The following is a 19,487-nucleotide window of genomic DNA, read 5'->3' on the forward strand; positions in this document are numbered from 1 at the left end:
GCATTGGCTTGATCTGCTCTCTTTGGAAAGGTATTTAAATGAAAAAATAATACCAAGAGGTCTACGAGTTACAAAAAAAAACACATTTGAAACCAGTGAGGATTTTTCCTCAAAGTGGAACTCTATTTTAGAAAAATGTTCTTTCTCACTAATTCGCCTGCTCATCTCTTATCGGGAGGAGAGAGTGAAAATTACTGAGAAAGAAATAGAGGAAGTGCAGCAAATTTTAATTCCTCATGTAGAGAGTGAAGAATTTCAGGAATTGGATCAATTGGTTAACAAGAGAGTATTAAATTATGAAAAAGATATTATGGATCGTAAAGATAAGAAATACAATAGAGATACTAACGATTATGCCACTGATCAGGTTACCAATTGGAAAAGAGTTAGGCGTGATAATTCCAAACACCATTTTCCTCCCAGCAAAGGGAGGAAACATAACAAATATAGAGAAAGAAGTAGGGATTATCAACATACTTCAGTATCCTCATCTAGAACACAAACATCAAATACCAAGAACCAGAAGGTAGATAAACCTCTAACACCGATGTGTTCTACAGAAAATAGATTTGAGGTTTTATCAGATTCCCCTAAAGGTTCAAATGATGGAAACAAGGAAGGGGGAGAAAAAAGTGGAGCTATCCCTAAAAATCCTAGTAGGGAATCCACAATATCACAGTCTAAGTCCACCTCTCATATCGCTTCTTTTTTAGAGATGGTGAAGAAGGAGGAGGAGAGAGAGAAGGGAAGAACATATCCTCTATGGGACAGACATCCAACAGTGCGAGAAAATTCCTCACAACGCAGAAAAAGAAACAGCGGGGAAGAAGATCACGGCAGCGTGAACAAAGAAAGAAGGAAGGCAGACTAAGGACATTGATGCCAGAGAGTCACGGTATTTTCAATCTATCAAGTTTTGTATTGTCGGCACATCATACTGCACTCCTCTCCAAGGGTCTTTCCTTTGCACCTAGCAGTTCACCAAAAAAATTCAATCTATTTGTAGATTTAAACAAATATATTAGAAAGGTCACTTTAATGAGATTTTTCACCTTAAAGGGCAGGGAGAAGGAGGAGATCTTTAGTTCTCAAGAGAGGGACTGTATCAGGGCTATGACCTCACTTATGACAGATGGCTCTGACACAGCTGACATTGATGCACATTGTGGTCTAAATTTGGACATTTTTACACAACACGCTACACATTTAGATGATGTTGCACCAAACCTTGTGGAAAACTTGGTAGATCCAGTATCATCCTCATCCACTGATATCGGTATCACTCCTTTAGTATGTCCCACAGCCAGTTATATACATTCACCTTTTGTCTCAAAATCCACTTTCTTCCCCTATCAAGCAAAGGGGGGGTTCATTGATACATTTTATACACTTGTATTGAAAGATTTCGAGTCACTCTGCCAGAATATACCTTCACTGCAAAAAAGAAATTTGCATAAAAATGAACTAAAAGCCTTAAAAGAACTAGGTGAAGCAAACAAAATTGTAATAAGGCAGGCAGACAAAGGTGGAGGCATAGTGCTTCAAGACAGGAGCGTATACATACAGTAGCAGAAGCCAATCGCCTGTTAGGGGATGGGATATCCTATGTACTTCTGCATAGTGATCCAATGGATATCTATCAAAGGGACCTAAAGAGCTTTCTCCTAGAGGCAAAACATATGGGAATAATCACAAAAGCAGAATTCGATTTTTTATTCAAACGTTATCCTAGAACACCAGTGTTCTATCACATACCAAAGATACATAAAAATACAGTAAACCCCCCAGGGAGACCAATTGTCTCGGGGGTGGAGTCTATGACGTCCAGCGTGTCCCAGTATGTTGACCATTTTTTACAGCCATTGGTGGTCAAGTTGAGATCACATATTAGGGACACGCTGCATGTTTTGGACTCCATCTCTGGGATACCCTGGAAATCCACTTACATTTGGGCCACATGCGATGTGGCCTCGCTCTATACATGTATTAATCACACCAAAGGGGTGGCTGCAATAGCACATTATTTGGAGAAGGAAATTTATATTAATAAGACACAAAGAGAATTCATTCTGGATGCAATCCTGTTCATTCTGGAACACAATTATTTTTTATTCGAAAACGATTACTATCTGCAGACCTGTGGAACGGCCATGGGCACCCGCTTTGCCCCCAGCTATGCGAACCTATACATGGGCCTATGGGAGGAGACACATGTGTGGGGGAATGCTAGGCTGGGGGAGAGCTTGGTGTTCTATGGCCGTTTCATTGACGACCTAATATTCATTTGGGACGGTGAACAGGAGGCATTAAATGAGATTCTAACATAATTTAATGACAATCAGATGGATTTGAAGTTCACTTTTGAAACAAATAAATTCAATATTAATTTTTTGGACCTGGAGCTAATGGTTAATAGTGAGAATCAAATTATCACTAAAACATATTTTAAAAAAGTGTCAACCAATGCATATTTACATCATAATAGCAATCATTATCACAAATGGCTGGAGAACGTCCCATGGGGCCAATTTCTCAGAATCAGGAGAAATTGTTCTCTGGATTCTGATTACTTGGCCCAGGGGGACGCTCTAGCAAAGAAATTTATAGACAAGGGCTACAATAAATACACTGTCATGGAAACCTTCAAACAAGTGGGTCAATTAGATAGAATAAAACTGTTAGATCAGTCAAAGGTTAACATATTGTCTAGAAACAATAAGATGCGTACTATGGATAAAAATCAGACTTGCATTCCTCAGTTTATCACGCAATTTAACGGTGCCTCAAAGAAAATTAGAAATGTATTAAACAAACACTGGGAAATTCTGCTCAGTGATCCCATCATAGGGAAACATTTGCCACCAAAAATACCGGTGATATTTCAGAAGGCAAGAAACATTAAATCTATTGTGGCACCGAGTAGACTGAAAAAATTTCATAAGACTAGCCAATCAAGTAATAATATTAAAAATGGCAATTTTCTGTGCAATCGCTCAAGATGTCTTACGTGCAAACATCTAAAGAAAACAGAGACTATTACATCCCATTCAAATGGATCTATACATCAAATAAAAGGGCATATCAACTGTCTTTCAACCCATATTGTTTATGCAATCATGTGCCCCTGTGGGCTTCAGTATATTGGTAGAACCAAACGGGCCCTATGTATAAGATTCTTGGAACATCGACGTAATATAATACATGGATTAAAAACACATAGTTTGTCCAGACATTACGAACTGAAGCACAATAAGGATCCATCTTCTTTAGTAGTCATGGGCATTGAGGCCATCAGTTCTACACTTTTAAGTGGAGATAGGCACAAACTTCTTAATCTTAGAGAGACATACTGGATCTACGAATTGAGTACACTCAGTCCAGAAGGCCTAAATGATTGTATCGATATCAGCACAGTTATCTAAATTCTCCATCTACCCACGTTGGGACTTTTGATCTGCTTCTTCTTTCTTTCCTTTCATCACCTGACATTCACCTCCTGTGGGTTTGGAGATCATGGAGGTCTGGGTTGAACATGCTTGACATGTTCCCTTCATGACCACCTACCATAGACTAGTAGTACTAACACTATCATATCACTTGTACACTTACATTCACAATTGTTCATTAAATATAGTGGAATTTCTGTAAGTTAAACATCTCTAGTAGTCACATACACAATTACACAAATTATATATTTATATTTGTTCACATTGTTTTTGCACTTAATATTGATATTATACATCAATTCTATATTAATTATTCACTAGACACTACCATTCACAACATTCAACACCATATCCCTTCCACCCCCGCTCCATCCTTCCCCCCCCCCTCCTGTCCTTCCTTTCTCCCTTCTCCCCCCCCACCTCCCCCCCCCCTCCCCTCTTCTTCCCCCCCTTTTTCCCCCCACAGACACTGAGGAGTGTTGGGAGATTGGCTGCACCATGCAGGCTTGCTAGGTTTGTTATACATGTGACCTAGGATAAATGTCCAGTCTATACTTCCAAATATATATACACCTTTTAATATATATTTTTCACTAAATCCAGTTTGATAAATTGGTCTTGAATTTTTTCATCATTAATTTCATGTTGTTCTCTTCCACGCTGTTTCTGTTTTATAGGGAGATCAGTATGTCAATTTAATTTTAGATCTCCATTATTAGAGGAATCTCCTAACATCCACAAATAATTTCATTCCCAAAAAATGGGTTAATAGACTAGTATGTAGGGTTAATGCAACCATCGCCTATTTTCTGTCACAAAATCCATTTGGTAATATTAGATCATATTATATTATCTTTAGGCATTGTTCTACTACACATTGTTTTTTTGTTTTTTTATATCCACAAATAGCTAAATTTAGACATAGTTAGCTAGTTTTAATTATAACTATTAAACTAAATACCATATAAATTCTATCAACTCTATAGTATTATATGTTAATATCAGATCTACCCTCCTCAAGCCATACTCACTAAATGTAAATTACTATATATTTTTTATCGTCTCTGTTTAATTATATGCAATGGGGCATTTGAAATTTCTAGATACACTCTTTGGTCATTTAAATTAAGTCAGGACATCAACTGTTAGTTTGTTTTAATACATTTATTATTATTAAGTGTTATCATTTTTATAATATGTTATTATGTGTTGGCATATATGTAATTGTGGATACCTATTATCAGGTGTTCAAACATCTAACCTATGGGACTATTCAATCATGCAAATTGCCCACACATTGTTTTGCCTATTAACTAATCTATTTAATTGGACTCGTGGGTGTGTATATATACTTTACACCACACACCCAGAGCCCATCCCCTGAAGAAGTCAGTCCATCTGATGAAACGCGTAGGGAAGGTGTGCAGTGGACCTTCACAAACGCTTGCTCCAGAACTGCTTTGAATTCAATCGGTCGGTATCCTCCGCCATCTTTGTGACGTCATCCGCTGGTCCGCGATACCCATCGTCCCCGGTGGGAACAAAAAAGCATCTGTTGGTGTATACCCGGGGAGAGATCACTGCGGAGTGCCAAAAACGTCAGTTCCTGCTATCGGTGAACAGCAAAGGCAGCATTCAGATCCAGAGGTGTGACGGAGCCAAGACAGCAGTCAAGCAGCGTTTTCCTGGTCCTTGGAGCATGAGTATATCTCATAAAATGCTTTTAATTGTTCTATGTTTGTGAGTTTATTTTATTGAGATTTTTGGGCATTAAATTTATCAAGTTTGCACAGTAATGCACTAGGATTTGGCGCTTATTTTCTTCTATTTTTTATATATATATATATATATATATATATATATATACTGTATATATATATATATATATACAGTGGTTGACAAATCACCTAAAAATCTACTCGCCACACAAAAAAATCTACTCGCCACCTATTACCAAACGTGTGCTGCTTGGGCCAAAATTTACTCGCCTGATGGTTAAATCCACTCGCCCGGGGCGAGCAAATGTATAGGTTTGTCGAACACTGTATATATATATATATCGTTATGTGCTATTTAATTCTAATGCAATTATACCATAAGGCTATCAATTTGTAGTCTTATTATAATTTTCAATATCTGATACACACAGAGCCATAAAAATGTGCCATCTTGATTTATACTGTATGATCTTCTTTCAACTTTATTTTAGTTTTGAACATATGCAAACCGTTTCGCCAATTGATATATGATATAAAATACACTTTAAGTATTTATGTATGGGAGCCTTGAAAATGATTTGTTCTAAGAAAGTGAATTATATTGTCTAGAGCTAATTTCAGAAGTGGTTTATAGTTCATTATATATATTTTTTTGTTCCTCCTCCCTCCAGTCATACATATATTTGTTAAAACTCCTTTATTGTTTTATTTTTTCTTTGTTTTTATGTATGAATTAGTAAGAGATGTTTCTGTTACACAATATAGCGCATTTGATTTGATCTATGCCTTTTGTAATATTCTCTTCTTTTTCATTTTGTACTCATAATTTTATTATATATGTAACGGGTGTTCCCCCTACCCCAATCGCAGATAAAGTGCATGTGAGGGGGAACCTATATGTTACCAGGTGTGGTGCATATACCTGCAGGTTCACAGGAGGCCTGAGCCTCTGCTGATGGGAACCTGGGGTGCTTCTCTGGAACGTTCTCTCGTCGGTCAGCGCCTCCACCTATGTAGGATTTTATAGGAATGTAGAATGGCCCTAGCATAGGAACCCACCCAGAAACCACATACACCAAAGGTATATATAACACAGGTTTACTATATGCAGATTCAAACCATAACACATTACAAATGCATCAAACCTATGACATAAACAGTGCATAACCTCAGTGTCACCCTGTAACACCACTCCCCAGGGGTGATAACCCCACACCGTGTCCACAGTACCCAATGTCATTCTCTCCAACTTAGGAGTGTATACCCCATGCCCACCACCGTGTACCCCCACACTGTGTCCACAGTATAACCCTTGTCCCATGATCAGTGCTGCCACTATGTGTGAGTACTCTGTAGTTGGTGCACTTAATTAACAATACCTGCCCAGTGCGGCTGCACCTGGGCATTCAAAGGATCTTCAAAAAGGATCCGACGACCTCCTGGGTGACGTCTGGTTCCTCCAGCACGGTGCTCAGTCAAGGCTGTCCACCGGGGTATGATTCCACTCTCTCTGCGGAGTAGGCCTGATCCCAAGCCTCGGAATGGGAAGTGCAGCGTCCACTGTGTCCCTAACTGTGCTGATGATACTAAAGGGGCAGGATCCCTAACCTAGGGCCTGTCCCTGCAGTGACACATTCTACTGAGGGGCTCAGGGCTAACTAGGGCCTAGGATGTTGCTGGCCTAGTGCAGTGGGTCACTGACTCCAGCACCCTCACCTCCTTCCCCCTAGACTCTCCTGGCGCCGACTGCCTGCCTCCAAGCGCGCGGAATGTAGCTATCTCCACAGAGCAGGGAGATACTGCAGCCCTATTTGCTCCCTGGCGATGTGGGGCACTCCTGAGGCTCATGGGATATGTAGTCCTTGCCCATAGCCTCTCCTGATTGGTGGGGGGTTCGCGCGCTATAACTGCGAATGCGCAACATCTAATGGCCACCGCCGCTCTGCGCATGCGCAAACCCTACAAGTTGGCGGCGCCCTGCACTGTCGGGCCGCCGTGGAGCCTCCGGAGCACCGGAGTGCTCCCTGCTCAGCCCCCACCCTTCTGAACTGCCGACGGGTCTGCCGCTTGGCTCCGGCGGCACTCTCCCTCACCCCTGGCAACGGAGGTAACGGGGGTCCGGGGCTACACATATATAGATTAAAGTTGTTGTTGTTTTTTGTTTTTAACATTTCTGAGATATATTACCTGACAAAATGCATTTGTCAAAAACGTTTGTTAATAAAGCTGTTGTTGTTATTTTGAGTTGCTGATGTCACACTGCCCTGCCTATCCAGACACTCCCATATAGGAGGTGGGACCTTGAGAAGTGTTTCCCTAGCTAACACTGTCTCTATAAGCAATTATGTTGTGCTTATACATAGCGCAATAAAGTAAGCATACCTCTTATCCACCTTGATAAAGAGCTAACGCTTGAAATGTGTAGGTTTGGGCCTCCTACCTGTGTATGCTGTTTTTTTTCCTCCATGATTCTAATAAATTAGCCTTTTTTCACTTTGGGAACGCTCTCCTTTTTTTGATCTTATCTTTTGGGAAGTAGTGCTGTGTCTTTTTATTCCTGTTTTTGTACCTGATGAAAGACGGAAGCACACCTGTACCTGAGGACGTGGATTACCACCCAAGGATGCTGCACTATACTTGAGTCCTTGAGATATATCTCATTCATCAATTCATCACACTATATTATTATATATGTGTCTGGACACTTTATTGTGTGTATACCTTACTACAGTGCCAAGTGGGATACTACCAGTTGATCTGATTATATGTGAGATTGCCTTGTTATTCTGATACCTAAAGGGTACCCCATCTATGGATTCTTATCACTTCCATGCTTAAAGTTACTTGCTTATGTGTTGAGCATTCCACAATGTGTTCATGATTAACAGCCTGCTCATAATAGCAATCTAATACACAAACAAACCTTATTAAAATGCACATACTGTATTCAACATCTAAACAATATGAAATCATATAAAAATTACAAAAGATCTAAAAAGGTGTACTTAAAAGAATTAACTTTAAAACCAATTTTTGTTTTTTGGAAATATTACACAATATTACCTTAAAAATGGTGTGAGCTCAATTAACTCATTAAAACCTTTTTTGATACTTAGAATCAAATGTATAAATCCAATACTGCTCCTTCTTTAATAAAGCAAGACCCTATTACCCTGCCTGGAGTTGCGTGGGATACTATCTATCCCCATAAATCTAATAGAACCCGGATCACAGTTGTGAACTTCTTTAAAATGTTTCAAAAGAGGGGTCAGAGGTTGTCCCTTTGCCAATAACTTTGGGATATTTAACATATAACATTTCTGAGGTGCTCCATCATTCTTAATTTGAATGTCCTTTTAGTTTTACCAATGTACTGCAGGTTACACTGAAATTGCAACACATACACTACATGTGTAGTAAGGCAATTTATAAAGCTATTCACTTTATATGTATTCTTTGTAACCGATAATGTTACCTGTTTATCTACTTTTACATGATTATAGACCTTACATTTCCCGCACTTGAAGTTACCTACAATTCCCAAGCGGGACCTGATGTTGCTATGGTGGGACTTGGCGCTACGCTGGCGCTTGGGGACTACTCAATGGTGGGACTTGGCGCTAACAAGCCCTTTAAATTATGTGCCCATCTGAACACCACATCCGGTCTAGATTTTATCAAAGGACCAAATATTGGGTCTAATTTTAAAAAACCCCAGTGCATACACAAGACACGTTTAATTTGTGTTATAAACACTGGTGTTTTTCTAATTCCACCGGTCTTTGCACCTGTCCCTTTTTGTAAGATAGGTTTCTGTTTACCAAGATTTTTCTTATATTTTAACATGAACTGGTGTTTCACTTTTTTCACTTTGTTCAATGATACCTTGATTTAATCCCCATCATACTCCTTCCCAAGAAATCTCCCTTTAAGGAAGCTAGCCTGTTCATCAAAGTCTTGCTCCTTAGTATTGTTCGTTTTCAGCCTTAAAAATTGATTGAACTGAATATTTTGTATCCATCTGCTGTCATGACAGCTGCTGGGATGCAGATATGAATTCACATTTGTTGCTTTGAAGTGGGTCTTAGTGTGGATGGAACTGTTTTCTATAAATATTTCCAAGTCAAGGAAATGTATATTACGAGTACTGTTTTCACCACTGAATTTCAGATTGTATTCATTATCATTCAGTGATGAGACGAACTCCAAATATGAAAACTCACTACCCTCCCATACAATTAAGATATCATCAATGTATCTCCTCCAGCGCTTCAGCTCCAACAAAAACAGACTCCCGCTGCCCCATATACAGATTGGCAAACGATGGGGCAAAGGTTGTCCCCATCGCTGTGCCTAAGATTTGCAAAAAAATATTTAGAGTCAAACATAAAATAATTATGGCTCAAAATGAACTTAATAGACTTCAAAATAAAATCTATTTGTGAACGTGTCAATGTTTGGTGTTTTTTCTTGTCTTACTGAATAGCAGTAGGCTTTTTTGGCGAGAAGGTGGCAATAAGTGGCTTATCGCTACTTAGTGCATAGGCTCTTATGTTTGAAGAGTCCGGCTCTGTTTAGCAGCATATTTAAAGAGCTCCTAAACAATTGCTTAAACAACAATAGTATTGTTTTCAAATGTAATTTAATTTGATATATTTTGGTGCAGGAATACTTTTATTTATTTACTTATAAAAATGTTTTACCAGGAAGTAATACATTGAGAGTTACCTCTCGTTTTCAGGTATGTCCTGGGCATATAGTTATAAAATATACATGATTACATTAAAAGAACAGGGTTATACAGTCAATTCACAGACATCTTATGGACAGATAGAGTTGGAAAATTGGGTGCAGGGATAAAGGGCTTGTGAGTTTCAGCCTGTCCACCTTTGGGGCAATGTCGATGTACACTGGGGTGGTTGAGATTCAAGGCAGCTGTGAACCCAAAGTTCTGTGTGTCCTCTTGGCTCATTAACATTCCAGTCGGTGGGGTTGACGTTCCACAAAGTACGAGCAAATGTTAACCTTTAGCACGCTGGTCCTGTGCAGAGGGGAGCGGCTCTTGGGGAGACCGTCAGGCTGTCTGCCTTTGGAGCAACACAGATGTACACTGGGGGGGTTGAGATTCAATGCCGCTGTGAATACTAGAGGAATATTGTATGTATTTTGTATGGAGTTTGGAGTTTATTTTGGTGATTTAAAACTGTTTATTGTTTTCCCCCAAAGGCTGCAGTTATTCATCCCAGCACATCCCTACTCTCACTGAGCTGGTAACTGCAGCTTCAACCCCCTTTACCTCCCCCAGCACTGGATGTTCAATTTTCTTTTTTTTTTCTCATCTTTTTTTTAAAGTTGAGTTTTCTCCATATTTGATATGGGAGCTCAATTTAAAAAAAAGAGAAAAAGGAGTGCTGATGCTGCTACTTACTGAGGAGAGAGGAATTAATGGAAAAAAAGAGACCTTCAGGTTTTTAACTGCCTGTTTTCCTTCCTTAGCAGAGAGGCACCTAATTCTTAAAGGGACAGATCCTCTCTGCACCTCACCTCTCTCATTTATCATGACTAAAGGGTCGAGGGATAGTAGGACACAAGTAATTTACCCAGGCTCCTTACCCCCAAAGCCACTCAATCCACGAGAACCAACCATGGCCACAGAGCTCAGCCTAATACATCCAGTGCCCTGGCTGCACCATCTAAAGACTTCTAAGAGGAACAAGGCATCTGTTCCTCATGGGGTGATCTTGTCTGGCCCACTGGTTAAGATCAGCAAACCTGGCCTGAACCCCACTCCAGATCCCCATGGGGGTGAGGTTATATGGTCAGGGGATCTGAAAGTAGTGGCAAGGGATAGGGTGGTACTCCAGGAGTCAGGGGTTGAGGGGGGGGCAGAGTGCAATACAGCTTGAGGCCCTGCCCCATGACTTGGACGTTGGTGGGCCCTTCACTACCACTCTCAACTGGAAAATAATCCCCAAGGACTTGTATTTCAGGGCATTTACCGCACCAAATACAGCTATCCTCTGGTACTCTGGGGTTAATAAAAATCTCCCTCTGGCTGTGCCACTTATAGGTGGCATACCTGGGGCAATGACCAAGCTTCTGTTACTGGAGGAGGGAGATGAAATTGGGCAGACTCCCATGGATGATTCTGGGAGTGGGAGTGACATTAGGGCAGTGGTATGGGGGATGAAGCGGGGGGAGAGGATACGTGAGGGGGTGTTGTGGCGAGTACCACAAATTATATTGGTGAGGTGTCTGAGGTGGGCCATCTCTATGAGGAGTTCAAGTTGGGCTCTCTGCAGGAGGCACATTCTGTGCAGGGATGCTTACTGAGGAGAACCCTCCCAAAAGTCCTACAAACCAATGCGATATCACATCTGATCTGCCCAGGAGGTGGTGGAGGATGTGGTGAAGGCCCTGTGGGCCTCTGTGGCCCCCAAAGTAACTCAAGGGGGTTCTACTTCCACCCAAAAGCCACCAGCTACTCTTGAACATTCTACCCCAGCATCTCAAGTAGAGGGTACCATGGAGCTCCCCCTAGAAATACCAAAGAGTTAGCCCATCATAGGGTTAAGGAGATTAACTTCCGCAGGGAAGGGCGGGAGTTTTTATATCCTCAATGAGGGGGAATTCTCTGGAACCACACATTCAGTGGACACCTCTGGCCTCATTATCCCCTAGCTGAGTTCTGGTAAAGTACCCTGTATGGGCAAAGAAATATGAAGGTAGAGTTGGCCCTCAAGAGTTGGAAGGAAGAATTAAAAAAATCAACGTACTCACACACTGTACATTGGAATAAAGCGTTCTGAGCTCACAGGCTCCACCAGCAGCAAATGCACAGATAATCTCCCCACTCAGCAGCCTCCAGCAAACAATCAAGCAGACAGGTACTCTCAGGGGATGTGGATGCAGGCTGAACGGGGTCCTCTCAGGCTCAGAAGTGCAAAAACTGCCACCCTACATGCTTCACGGGTAACCAGCTTCCTTAGGGGCTTTGAATTATAGTGCTTAAATATATGAACTGTGCACATTTTATTTAAGAATTATAACTTTCAAATAAAAAATAACAATACATTTTTAGACTGAGTTTAATTTATGAAGGAATTTTTTAGTAGTCCAGTTATTTTTTCTCTGCTCAGTGCTCCTCGGATCTCTTGCACATCTCTGATTGCTTTACAATATGCACAACCCTGTAAAGTATCTGCACTAAACAAGTGTCCAGATGTTCCAAAGTTTTGATTTATTAAGTGCTTTAATATTTTATCATCACAGATCAGGCAGAATGTATCAATCACAGAAAAGGACAATAACACCTGTTTCAGATGAAAGATGACATTTGTGGCATACAAACCTCACAAAACAGTCACGCCTAATTCAAATGTTCAAGTCTAAAGCAGAAGATAAAAAGGCAAACAGAAATGATTTATGTCTCTCATGCCAAAATAATAGAACAACAAAACTAAAATGATATACAATAAACCATCTGTCATGATCAGAAAACCAGGGCTATCAAAGCTGCTTCAATTTTTGTTTACCAAAATGTACTTTAGGTTTACAAAATAATTGCTGAAAAAATGTTTTTATTTATTTTATGTTGTTAAAAGATGCAGGATCATAGCTGCCATATGTATAGGATATTACATAGTTCGTAGTTACATAGTTGATGAGGTTGGAAAAATATATTCATGGAGTACATCCTATGTTAATTTTTAACAATGGAGATACTCATTTTATATTTGTACAGTATTTATATTGATCTACAGAAAGGAAAACAAAAAGCCCCAGTGAAATGTTATCCTATATGTCTCATAAGGGGAAAAGTTCTTTCAATTAACATCCTGGACTTAATTAAAAATGGCCGTTAATGCCGTTACCTACTTCGATATTCTGAATAGATAGAATATTTGCACAAAGGTAATATAATGACAATCATCAATTAATATGAATACTACTAATATAATTGTACTAATATAATTGCTATCAATGCATAAATCCGACTACTAGGAAATTTTACCACTCAATTGTTACAATAATTAATAGCATTTTAAATATTCAAATACTAGCTCCAAGCATAGGTACACCAAACAATATTCAATGACTATTACATCATCTTTATACAATAAATGCAATTACTTGGCAATGGGATTAGGACATAAGATACTATAAACATATTCATTGAAATTTAACAGCATACAAATTGCAAAATAGATTAACAACATACAACTTGCAATATAGATTAAATTTTTTATGGATATTGGAGAGGCACCTCCAAAAGATGGAAATTAATTGGATAGATATACCAATATAAAATTAATTATTTGGCAATTGTAAAAAATTATACTGGAAATGAATTAATATTTACAAAATATTTATAAAATAAATTTGTAAAATTAATTAATTTAATTTATCAGAAAAAATGGATGTTAGATATATATACAGTAGAGAATATTACTTTGAGAAAGCAGGCTTTAATAATAACTGATAATGGACTATGGCAATCAATAAGTGTAGTACTTGTCGGCAGACAATTCCAATGTCCATATTACATATTATACAGAAATATTTGAAAATTATTCATGAATTATTTGAGAAAAGCTGAAAGGTCAAATTCCACATTTAACCCCTGTGGACTGAGTGTTTTTAACTCAAAAATACAAAAGGATTCTCTTTTGGAGATATGATTAATGTTGTCTCCTCCTCATTTACAGAAACTAGGACACTCGATGGCATGACATTTCAATCCTGTTGGACTCTGAGCATGTTTTAATTTAAAGTGGAGTGACACATTGTGAGATTCAGATCCCCTTTTGATGTTGTAGATGTGTTCCCCTAATCTTCTTTGTAGAGTTCTGCCCGTGCGGCCCACATATTGTATGTTCTGATTGGATACTCTTTCTTTGTGACACAGGACATGAATTTATTCATTTTAATGCTATAATGAAAAGCTATACATTTAGCACAAGGAAAGTAACCTTTTATTACCTCTCTTGTTTTGGATGAGTTTCTACTGTAGTGGAAAGCTGGGTGATAGTTTCATTTTGAGATTGTTTGCTCTCCTAAAATATATTTCTGGTTTCTCTTTCAGATGACTTTTAAGGATCTCATCGTGCCTCAAAAGACCCCAGTGTTTCCCAAATGTTTTAATTATTTGTGGTGCTAAAGAATTATACTGTGTAATAAATGCAACCGTGTCTGTCTTGCCATCATTTTTCTCCTTTTGTTTATATTCCAATAAATCATCATCGTCATGGCTCTTACTGTATCAACAGCTCTATCAAGCAGATGTCTATTATAGTCACGATCAATAAACCTTTGTTTTAGATTTTGTGCCTCTGCATCAAATACAAGAGGATCTGAACAATTTCGTTTGATCCTGGCCAGCTGTCCTTTAGGGATATTTTTAATCCAATTGGGATTATGGTGACTGCTGGCCAGGAGATAATTGTTCGCTTGTACTGGTTTATAGTAAGTTTTTGTCTGGAGAGTGTTGTTTCCAATATATAACTGAAGGTACAAGAACTCAATGCAATTCTTACCTTCTTTAAATGTGAATTTTACATTTCTATCATTCCCATTTAGATGTAATTTGAACAGCTCTACAGTAGATCACATGGGGTACCTCTCCATATGAAGAATACGTCATCTATGTAACGTGGCCATAGGACCAGATTTACCCCCAGCTCCATGTCGGACCAGATGACATCATCCTCCCACTTACCCATATATAGGTTCGCATAGCTGGGGGCAAATATGGTACCCATGGCGGTGCCACATATCTGTAAATAGAACTGTTCTATAAATAGGAAATAATTATGCCTTAGGATAAAGTTAATTGATTCCATCAGAAATTTAGCCAGTTCAACAGGAATTAATTTGTCCTGGTCAAAAGTTGAAGCTATTGCATCACACCCTTTCTCATGTGATATTACAGTATAGAGTGATGTAACACCTGCTGTTACTATAATGAAATCTTGATGCCACAGAATGTCTCTCATACTTATATCCCTGTATAACTTTCCAAGTTCTCGCTAGTCGAGAAGGGGAAGTATGGTGCAGGGGGGAAAATGAGCTTGGCGATGGGCAGCCCTTATGTTTGAGAGATGTTGGTCCAAAGAGCAGAGACTTTGTATGCCCCAGACACTGGGGCACCTATCTCTGTGAGAGATATCCGGCCAGCGACAGGGAATGACTTCTGGGTATGAACTTCATAGGCTCTGTTCTGTTTGTCCAATTTGAAATTCCCACTCTCCAGTAAGACAACCCTTGGGAGCCAACCTGGCCACACAGTCACAACCCCAGCAGGGATTGATCACCACAGGCAAATCTTCATGCTCTGGTTGGTCCTCACACAACATCTGCACTGAAATTTATTGTGACCCCATTTTACATGCTTTCCTATGAAGATGGGGAAACTATATAATGGTGAGATCCACAGACTTACTCAGGGTTTGCATGTATTGTAAGCTGACTAAGTGGTGTGCTCTGTGTCAGTTCCAGAGCCACCCCAGAACAAGGCTCAGTGCTGATCCGAGCGGGAAATTAAAACTTGCTTTCTGCACTGGGACTGTTGGTTTGCTGGGTATCTCCGTGTAGCGTTTCAGAGATACTGAGACTAAAGATGGCGAGCGTGTTATTCGAAAGTGCTTTGTGGGAAACTGCATCCGCACAGTCTAGGATACCTGAGACCCTACAGATGTGAAAGTACTCCTGGATAAGCCTACTGAAGCAGCATCCAGCACCCAGTTAGCTAGGATTTCCCCGTAATCCCCTATTTGGTAAATGTAAACACGTTTTGCAATTTGTGCTTTGCCTGCTGGCTCCAGCCAGAATAAATATCCTTTATTTGATTCCTTTGTTCTGTCTAGTTCCTTGATCCCAGTTATCAAGGCCTGGTCTCTACCAGTGACCGTAACTACAACCAGACCCCCCAAAAAGTTATACTGTAGTTAGCAAAAAGTGACAACAACCCTCCACAGTGTCGTGTATAGCAAATACAAATACCACTTGTGAGCACATTCACATATATCAGACAAGTCTGCAAACCTGCCTTTCCCCATTATCTCTTAGTATACAATGCTTTGAATGCTACTAGGGATTCAAGGTAATGACATGCAAATGAGCACTCACAGTGTGTCACTTTTGCTTCTTATTCATTTTAACATGGATCCATCCAAGCCTTTGCCTGTCGTATTACACAGATTTTTTTCAAGACAGCCTGGGTTAAAGAAGTGCATAGCAAGTAAACTCAGACTGTGCTAAAAAAGCTATGTAATATGCAGGCATAAGATTATAGGGATCCATGTTCAAATGGTCAAAAATGAAAAAAGTGACACACTATGAATGCACATTTGCATGTTATTACCCAGAATCCCTGTCTGCAGTGGAAGCATTGTATATTAAAATATGTAAAGGGGAAATACAGGTTTGCAGACCTGTTTGAGACATGTGTCCTAAATATAAGTGGTATTTGTATCAACAGTACATTTTTCTTATTCAAGATGTCACACATTTTTTTAAACTACTATAGGGCATTAATCGGGTTACTAATGGTACTTTATTGGTCACTGTAGACGGAGAGAACCTGTATACATCTATTCCACACCTTGAAGGCCAATTAAAAACAACAAAATGGTTATATAGTGACTACGCTGGTAATAAGAGTGAATTCTATATCTCTCTGTTGGAGACTATTCTCACAAAAAACTGTTTTTGGTTACTACCAGCAATTGATATATACAGGGGATTGGATTCTGCATCAGCTGAATACTGAGGGTGCACTCAAGGATAATAGTACTTAGGAAACTATGAGAAAACAGAGTCACTGTTTGGATATGCACTCCACCTTATATGTGTAAATTATACATACTGGAAAGAGGTGGTGTGTACCACCTCCACTGATTTAAAATAATAATTCTTATTTATTATTGAACAAAAGGAAAACAAAAAAGTAGATTAAAACTAAAACTCGCAACAGTGCTTATTATAGAACTGCAGGTCAATGTATAATAATATTGTCCCTGCTAATAAGAAACTGTGAACCTAACCTAACAGATGCGTACAGCCATGGCAGATGTCTGCATATGATAATTACTATATCCAGGCATATGTGCTAGTGCTTCAAAAGAAGTGCTAGGTGTATACTATATAGTGTGAAATATTGAACCCAAGACTCTCACAATAATGAGAGAATTAGTGCTAAATAAACTAAACAAAATAAACCTAAATAAATCCTGTTTGTGTGTGTGTGTTTATATACAATGTATACTGCCTAGATAACTGAATTACCTCCTATGTGACATCTGTATAGATCTATTGTGACACAGCCTGGTCAGATTAGTCTTAGATCATTCCTCCTGTGCCTATCTGTGTGTATCATATAGCTATAGTGGAAGCTATTGAACAGGCATAGTGGAAGGAGTGCCACAGATTGTAACAAAGCTGCAACGGGGCTCAAAAGGGATACTAAATGTATATGCTAATCCCTAACTATATCGTGGCAGCCTCATACATGCATAGTGTAGAAAAGCAAAAAGCTGCTACTAGCACTATAACAGCACTATAACTCTTTCTCATACCCCACACACACATTCACACCAGCGGAGAGAGGAGGGGGGGTGGGTTGGGAGGAGAGGGGGAGAGAGACAACAGAAGGATAGAATCTTGCAGGCTGAGTATGCCTTGCAGTGTTAACCCTCTGTTAAGGTAACTCTCTCTTAATAAATGCTTTGAGACTCCACAGTTGAGAGTAGGAGTATATTGGCCCTAACTCAGAACACTATACTTCCTCTACACACTCCACTCTCACATCCGAAGGGAGAGGGGTAGAGACGGAAGAGCAGGAGAGGGAAAATGATATTACCTGCAGGCTGAATCAACCGTGCAGTGTCGCACACAGGACCCAGGTATGTTTACTTTTGTCCCTCTCTGCTACTTCAATATTTCACACTATACAGGCATACCCCGCTTTAAAGACACTCACTTTAAGTACACTCGCGAGTAAGGACATATCGCCCAATAGGCAAACGGCAACTCACGCATGCGCCTGTCAGCACGTCATGAACAGCAATACCGGCTCCCTACCTGTACCGAAGCTGTGCGCAAGAGGGGAGACTATAGAGCCTGTTACAAATGCGTTATTTACATCAGTTATGAACTTATATGACGATTGCAGTACAGTACATGCATCGATAAGTGGAAAAAAGGTAGTGCTTCACTTTAAGTACATTTAGGCTTTACATACGTGCTCTGGTCCCATTGCGTACGTTAATGCGGGATATGCCGGTATAGTGTACACCTAGCACTTCTTTTGAAGCACCATCACATATGCCTGGATACAGTAATTATCATATGCAGACATCTGCCATGGCTGTAGGCATCTGTTAGGTTAGGTTCACAGTTTCGTATTAGCAGGGACAATATTATTATACATTGACCTGCAGTTCTACAATAAGCACTGTTGTGAGTTTTAGTTTTAATCTACTTTTTTGTTTTCCTTTTGTTCAATTATAAATAAAAAATATTATTTCAAATCAGTGGAGGTGGTACACACCACCTCTTTCCAGTATGTATAATTTACACATATAAGGTGGAGTGCATATCCAAACAGGGACTCTGTTTTCTCATAGTGTCCTAAGTACTACCAGCAATGCCAGGGCACCGCCATGGAGTCCAATGTTGCACCAGAGTATGCTAATCTTTTCATGTTTGGTAAAGGAATATACCAGAGCAAACTTCAAAAAAGATTTTTTAGTATGATATAAAATAAACACATAATAAAACAGCACAAGCAAATGCTACAGGGGGAATTGGCAGTGATACATTGTTACCAGACACCCATAGACATCACCGAGACAAGCAGAGCTCACTGCGGAGGACCAGACGTGGGTGTATTCCCTACCCGAGCTGACCTTCATCTGCCATGCTGTGAGTGTCTCCCCCAACGGAATGATCGTGATTGCAGGTCATGTGAGGCTGGACTTGCATCTACTTTTGTAGATGACCGACAAGTCGTGATTACTCTGGGCACTTTGTTCTTGGTACAGTATAGTCTATTAATACATGTTCCATTTTTCCTCAGTGTTATTTTTCCTTGTGTGTAGTCCTAGAATTATATATTTTTTGTCCTATTTTTGCATTTATCTAATCAGGTGTTTTTTTATTCTGTTTCCATGTGTGTGTTATTTTAGGTTTCTTGTTAGATGTTTGATTAAAATGATTTGTTTGTTACTTTAACCATATCTTTTGTTGCATTATTTATGAGCTATGTCTGAGTGCTTTCTTTGGGGACCTTTTTGTTTTTTGTGTTTATGATAGTTATTTTTCC

At 39.4% G+C, this 19,487-nt stretch overlaps 1 protein-coding gene across 1 annotated transcript in view; it reads left to right on the forward strand.

Annotated features, from left to right (window-relative positions):
- Positions 1 to 1,113: 1,113 nt before the first annotated feature.
- The window catches only part of LOC142502418 (uncharacterized), a 47,318-nt gene continuing 28,944 nt past the window's right edge, over positions 1,114 to 19,487 (forward strand). The window contains exon 1 of the mRNA XM_075613410.1: positions 1,114 to 1,276. Within this exon, the coding sequence (XP_075469525.1) occupies positions 1,114 to 1,276 (163 nt within the window). The remainder of the gene's footprint in view (positions 1,277 to 19,487) is intronic.

The sequence above is a fragment of the Ascaphus truei genome, chromosome 1 (assembly GCF_040206685.1).
Source record: "Ascaphus truei isolate aAscTru1 chromosome 1, aAscTru1.hap1, whole genome shotgun sequence".
In the NCBI taxonomy this organism is placed as follows: domain Eukaryota; kingdom Metazoa; phylum Chordata; class Amphibia; order Anura; family Ascaphidae; genus Ascaphus; species Ascaphus truei.